The 7,500-nt window shown below is 42.5% G+C and overlaps 1 protein-coding gene across 1 annotated transcript in view; it reads left to right on the forward strand.

The window, feature by feature from the left end:
* The window catches only part of LOC143034126 (uncharacterized), a 555,717-nt gene extending 549,631 nt beyond the window's left edge, over positions 1-6,086 (forward strand). Inside the window, exons 4-5 of the mRNA XM_076200070.1 lie at positions 4,555-4,616; positions 6,037-6,086. Coding sequence (XP_076056185.1) covers positions 4,555-4,616; positions 6,037-6,086 — 112 coding nt within the window. The remainder of the gene's footprint in view (positions 1-4,554; positions 4,617-6,036) is intronic.
* The last annotated feature ends 1,414 nt before the right edge of the window (positions 6,087-7,500 follow it).

Consider the following 7,500-nt stretch of genomic DNA (forward strand, 5'->3'; position numbering starts at 1 on the left):
AACGTTTCTCTTGCCGGAGACAAGTTCACCGTAAAGGATGTCTTTGGGGATGCGTCCATCTTCCATCCTTCGCACATGGCCGAGCCATCGAAGTCTGCGCTGCCTTAGCAATGTGAATATGGTGGGAATACCTGCTCGCTCGAGTACCTGGGCATTGGTAATCTTGTCACTCCAGCGGATGCCAAGGATGCGGCGAAGGCAGCGCAGATGGAAGTTACCCAGTTTGCGCTCCTGCTTCGAGTAGGTCGTCCATGTTTCGCTGCCGTAGAGGAGAGTGCTGACAATGCACGCGTTGTACACTGCCATCTTAGTTGACGTTGTCAGCTTCTGGTTCTCCCAGACGCGGGTGGTGAGGCGTCCTAGGGTCGTAGCAGCCTTGCCGATGCGCTTGTTGATCTCGGCGTCAAGGGACAGGTTGTCGCTGATGGTGGATCCCAGGTATGTGAACTGGTGTACGACTTCGAGTTGGTAGTCGTCGATATAGATAGCTGGTGGAGTGTCCACATCCTGACTCAGCACATTGGTCTTTTTTAGGCTGATGGTCATTCCGAAGTCTTTGCTGGCCTGGGAAAACCTGTCCATGAGGCGCTGGAGTTCTTGCTCATTGTGGGAGGTGACAGCGGCATCATCAGCAAAAAGCATGTCTCTGATGGTTATCTCAGTCACTTTGCTTTTTGCTTTCAGTCGAGCCAGGTTGAAAAGTCGACCGTCAGATCTTGTGCGAAGGTACACTCCTTCTGTTGATGTTCCAAAAGCATGCTTTAAGAGCATAGCAAAGAAGATGCCGAAGAGGGTTGGAGCCAGTACACATCCTTGCTTGACTCCACTCTTGATGTCAAAGGGGTTGGACATGTTGCCTTCATACTGGATCGTTGCCTTCATGTCATCGTGAAAGGATCTAATGAGACTGTGGAGTTTTGGAGGGCAACCGATCTTTGGAAGGATGTCGAACAGCCCTTCCCTGCTGACCAGGTCAAAGGCCTTGGTCAGATCTATAAAGGCTATGTAGAGGGGCTTGCGTTGTTCCCTGCATTTCTCCTGAAGTTGACGAAGGGAGAATATCATGTCCACTGTGGACCGTTCTGTTCGGAAGCCACACTGAGACTCAGGGTAGACGCGCCCAGCGAGTTTCTGAAGACGCACAAGCACGACGCGGGCGTAGAGTTTCCCAACAATACTCAAGAGCGAGATGCCTCTGTAGTTGTTACAATCACTCCTTTCACCCTTATTCTTGTAGAGGGTGACAATCTTGGCATCTCTCATGTCTTGCGGCACGGCTCCCTCTTTCCAACACTGGCATAGGACGTCATGGAGGGGCTGCAGTAGAGTGTTTTTACAGCACTTGATGAGATCAGGGGGAATACCATCATTGCCAGGTGCTTTGCCGCTTGCTAGGCTGTCGATTGCTTTGTAGAGTTCCGCAATGGTTGGTTCAGCATCTAGTTCTTCCATGATAGCCAGGGGCTCAATGGCATCCAGGGCTGAGGGGGCAACGGTGTTCTCTCTGGAGTAGAGCTCAGAGTAGTGCTCCACCCATCTGTCCATCTGCTTGCCCTTGTCGGTAATCACTTCCCCACTGGTAGTCTTGAGGGGGGCTGTTTTGCTCTGTGGTGGGCCTAGAGCTGTCTTGATGCCTTCATACATTCCTCTGATGTTACCCGAAACAGCTGCAAACTGAATGGAATCGCTGAGCTGTTGCCAGTATTCATTTGCACAACGTCTTGCAGTTTGTTGCACTTTGCTTCTTACTGCTCTGAGTGCTTGCAAGGTTTTCTCGTTGGGAGAGCGCTTGTATTCAGCAAGGGCAGCACGCTTTGCATCAATAACAGGGGACATCTCACTGAACTTAGCGTCAAACCAGTCGTTGTTCTTGGAGGTTTTCTTCCCAAAGGTTGCAAGGGCTGTTTTCTGAATGGTATCGCGGAGGTGGTCCCACTTCTCAGCTGCAGAGCAGTGCTGGTGTTCGACGGACAGAGCTTTTTGAAGGGACATGGCGAACTCTTCGACTTTCTCAGGGAGATGCATACCCATGGTGTTCATGCGAGGTTTGCCTTTCTGCTTAGACTTGTGAAGCTTCTTAGGTTGTAACCTGATCTTGCAGCAGACGAGGGAGTGGTCGGTGTCGCAGTCTGCGCTGTGGTAAGTGCGGGTAATCTGCACGAGCTTAATATTGCTACGACGGATCAGGATCAAGTCCAGCTGATGCCAGTGCTTTGAGCGAGGGTGACACCATGACACCCTGTGTTGAGGCTTGGTCTGGAAGAAGGAGTTGGTCACGCAGAGACTGTTGTAGGAGCAAAACTCCAGCAGGCGCTGCCCGTTCTCGTTGATCTTGCCAATTCCAAAATGTCCAAGACAGGAAGGCCAGGAGTCATGGTCGGCACCCACTCGAGCGTTGAAGTCTCCCAGGATGATGACATGTTCCTTGGGGGGTATGTTCTTCACGATGTTGCTGATGTTGATGTAAAACTCGTCCTTTGCTTCTGCTGTGGATGTCAGAGTGGGAGCGTAGGCGCTGACGAGAGTGACAGGACCTTCGGAGGTGTGGAGGCGGAGTGTCATCAGGCGTTCAGATCCCTTGTCTCCTGGTTCGACCATACTCAGCAAAGTGTTCCTGACAGCGAATCCAACTCCATGCTCACTTCGATCCTCTGCACTCTTCCCATGCCAGAAGAAAGTGAATTCCTTCTCCTTGAGGGTTCCGCTGTCGGCAATGCGAGTCTCTTGTAAAGCTGCTATGTCTACCTGTAGTCTCAGCAGCTCGCTGCTGATGACAGCTGTTTTTCTTGCATCACTGATGCCTTGAAGGTCTTCGGACAGTCCGGGTGTCATCGTTCGGACGTTCCAGCTTCCCAGTTTTAGGACTGGGCACCTGTTCTTTGAGTTTCTTGAGTTCTTGCCTGGTGCGGGTTTTGCAACCTGCTTGTCGGTTTGATCCTAATCCCCAAGCACCCAATGAGGAAGGCAGGCTGTGGCGGGACAACACCTTATTGACTGGGGGCTGCCCAGCTATAGGCGGGCGGTAGTTGTCCAGTAAGATCCGAGGATCTTTCCCACCGTCGGAAGCAGCCCATGGCGCCACATTCTACGCCAATCGAACATTGTGACTTATAACCGGTAACTGCTGCTTCCCGTGTTGGTTCAACGCTGTGAGGCGAAGCTGGAGTGACCTCTCCAGGGCGCAAGCCTGGGCAGAAGATTATGGAAGATAAGCAGTTGCCCATGCAACAGATCCCCCCTCTCCACACTGAAGATGGTTCCAAAGGAACAGCAAGAACTGGTACATTTTGGGCACCAACAGTGTCGCAGGAGTTGCCGGAACGTTACTGAGGTCAGCATCGAACCGCCTTAGGGACTCCATCTCCGGATTTTTCCTCAGGGTTTACTCCCGAAGCACTTCCCTTGGTGGGCAATCCACAAGGCAGTGGAGGTTTGGGGTCAGAGTTTTCCTTCTCCTAGATGAGTTGCCTTACTGGGCTGGGTCCCATCTACCCATGCGGCAGGTTGTACCGGGTTACATTTTATCAGTAGCAGGGACATACCCTGACCTGACCTGATATATATGTATATATATATATATATATATATATATATATATATATATATACAGTATATATGTATGTATATATTTGTACATATACATATATATATATATGCATACATATATGTATATATATATGTATATATATATGTATATATATATATATATATATATATATATATGCATACTTATTATCAAATTCATGCACATAAGCATATACATGCACATACATATGCTTATACACATACACATGGAATGATAACGACCGGTACATGTTTATGTACTTGGACTCTTCTACGCTTAGAAATGCAGATGCAAATACTCATACTCACGTACGTACACATCCAAATACGCATACACATGAAAATAAACACACGCATATACGTGCATATACTCATACACATACACATATACATTCACATATACATACATATACACATACAAATACATTTACACATACACATACACATACACATACACATACACATATACATGCACATACACATACACAATATTTTTTTATTAAATGCATAATGAACTTTAACCTATGTTACATAATCTCATCATCCCTTACAAGTCTCGGATTAAAATTGTATTTGCACAAGATAATTTCAATTATATGAAAATTTAAAATTTTCTGTCATATATATAAGCTTCATTTATCAATTATCCTCTAGATGAATATATAATTTAATGTTTACAACCGGCTAAACTCCGTATCCGGGAGATGAGCTTACATAAACAACGTCGTTTATTCTGAATATTGGTAAACCTTTTCCAAACGCAAAACCATAAACGGAGAATACTACTGAAGAGAGAGGTATTAGGAGGGGGTAGTTTAATAGTTTCTGGCTCAGAACAACTCCGATCCTATCATATATACCCTACAGATAGAAATTGAATCTGCCCCCGATGACATAAATATTGTATGATAATAAAAATAACATAAAGTTTCAGCTCGCGTTAATGGTGATTGTGTGAGTGAACTAATCCCGTTCAAATGTTCTTTCCAGTTTGGACTTTTCCATGATGGAGTTTAGCGTGGAGCCGTCCATTCCTCTTCGCTACACAAATGGTACGTTCATTTGCCCAAACCGAGATCTGCTCACTCTTTCCACCCTTCTCTTTACCGCTCTTCATCCTATCCATCCTTATCCATCTCTTTCTTCATCTAATCAACGACCATTCCAGATTGATTTAGCGATATGTATGATCGCTTTATTGATCTCATTTCTATTAATCCTTATCAATATATCTCTTCATCTATTCTAAAATCATTCCTGTTCTATTTAGTGCTACGTTTTTTTTCCGAAGTGAGATATGATTCTTGTCCCACCTTTCCATTTATTGCTTTCTTATCTATCCATCCTTATCAATCTTTCTCTTCACCTATCATAAGATCGTTCCTGAAATTTTATTTATATATTTCTTATCCCAAGGCGAAATCTACTCTTTTTTTCCACCCTTCTCGTTATCACTCTCTGCCCTATCTATTCTTATCAAGCTTTCCCCTCACCTATTCTAAGATCATTCCTACTCACCTCAGCCTTTCCTTTATTCTGTTTACATTTGCTTAAACTCTCTCTTCTATTTTCGATGACATTTTCTCTTCTTTCTATTATTTCCTACTTTCTATGGATTCTATCTTCCTGGAACTCTTTCTAATCATCCCAGAGCTTCGTTTCCATTTGTTCAAGAATTTGTAAATCATTTGTTAAAACAATTAACTCTTTCGCGTCTGTGTTTATTCAAGTGTTCATCCAATTTCTCTTTCATTTCTTTTTCTTTTCTCTTTCTACGTTTATTTTCTCTCCCTATCCCTGTTTTTTATTTCTTTCCTCCCCCTTTTCATATTTATTCCTTATCTCTCCAACTTGATCAATTTCTCTTAATCTCGTTTCTGTCTTATCTTCAGTAAATATTATTCTTTCTTATCTGCTTGTATTTCAGGATCTCTCTCTTTCTCTCTCCTTTCCTCCCTCTCTCTCTCTCTCTCTCTCTCTCTCTCTCTCTCTCTCTCTCTCTCTCTCTCTCTCTCTCTCTCTCTCTCTCTCTCTCTCTCTCTCTCTCTCTCTCTCTCTCTCTCTCTCTCTCTCTCTCTCTCTCTCTCTCTCTCTCTCTCTCTCTATCTCTCTTTCTTTTTCTCTCTCTCTTTCTTTCTCTCTTTTTCTCTCTCTTTTTATCTTCCACCTATTCCCTCTCTTAAACTATTCCTCTGTAATTCTCTCTTAATTCTTCCCCCTTTCTCTCTCCAACATATCCTTCCCTTTCTCTTATTCTATTTCTCTGTAGTTTTGTCTTTATCCTCTCTTCCCTCTTTCACTCCTTTCCATCCTCTCTCTCTTTATCTCTATCTTTAAAATATCATTCACCATATAACATGCCCTATGACTAGTATAAGCAGATGCAATACAAGATAAACTACCCACATTGAAGACGCTTTTTTTTTGTAGCGATTCTTTAAGAAATTTTCTTGGTTTCTTCGTTCCTTCCAGGCAAAATGCAGAGGTCTTCCCTCACCAAGAAGAAGACACTGGTCAGGTAAGAATATGAATTGAAAAGACTTGTTAAATGTTTTGTGAGTATGCAACAATGATGCAGATGGATAGCGCAATATTAGAGTACTGTAGTGGTCGTAAATTCATCGAGTGAAGTGTTCTCATTTAATAACAAAGACGGAGAATATTTTCGCAGTATATTTATTTCTGCCATCAAAACTTTTGAGTAAAAGCAGCAACGACTGCAACAGCACTGTAGGAAAGAGGCCAAACGCAGAGTATGGGAGTCCAGTATATTTGACGTTTCGCCCAGCAGGGCTTCTTCAGAAATATCATAGTTGTTAGTCAGTTAGAGGGCAGGATAGATAAGATGGGGGAGAGGGAGGGAGGGGGGATTTTGGGGTTTAGTGGAAGGAAAGAATGAAATGGAAGGAAGGAAGAGTTATGATAGATGTGGGGCAGACCCACTTGCTCGGTTAAACATAGTTGTGAAACATTTTACTCCTTTTATAGCCCGAGCTTGCGGGGAGAAACAAACATTAAAATGGTGTACACACAATTTGCGCAAATTGCTTGTTACTTGGTAACTAAAATTGCCAATGGTTTGTTTATTGTAAAAAATCCACTATTCTGATATATATTTTCAATGAGGGATATAAACGCAGATTCTAAACATCTACGTTTCATTGTATGGTTTTCATATTTTATGATCTTGGAATTATTCCAGTCAGCATTGTGGCCGGTATCGAATCTATGTTTATTAACAATGGCATTATTCATATTGTATATTTTCATATCATATTTATGTTCTACTATTCTCTTATCAATACCACGGAAACTTTCACCAATGAACCTTTTCACAACCTAGACATGGCACACAATAAATACCTGCTTGACGAAAATTTTCCCTGCTCTTATTTCGGCTTTTAACGAGATTGCCAACTGTTACTGAGCTGGTTTTAACAACATTAACACCAGCCTTGTTTAATAATGGGGAAATATTGTCTGCAACTGAGGTATTAGGTAATATGATCCTCTTTGTACATTCTTCTTATATTTTTCCTACTCTTTTATGAATAATTCCAGCTTTCTTCTTGGCTTTTAGAATAAAATAAGGAGGGTATTTTAGTTCAGTAAAAGCGTTAAAATTTTTATTAAATTCTTCATCCAAATACTCCTCTGAACATATTCTTAAGCCTCGAAGATAAAAACCTATGATAATTTCCATTTTGGTTTTCTTATCCGTAGCAGAGTAAAAATGTACATAATCATCATTATTTGTCTTTTTTCTAAAAACTTTAAACTTTACATTGTTTCCGTCTCTTATTAAAAGGGTATCAAGATAGGGCAACATGTTGTTAGTTTTATATTCTGCTGTAAACTTGATACTATCTTCTACAAGATTTAACTGATTTAAAATCCTACTCAAATCTAACCTACGAGGATCTATTATAAGTACAT

This window comes from Oratosquilla oratoria, chromosome 17, assembly GCF_046742065.1.
Source record: "Oratosquilla oratoria isolate Oo_2021 chromosome 17, ASM4674206v1, whole genome shotgun sequence".
Taxonomy (NCBI): domain Eukaryota; kingdom Metazoa; phylum Arthropoda; class Malacostraca; order Stomatopoda; family Squillidae; genus Oratosquilla; species Oratosquilla oratoria.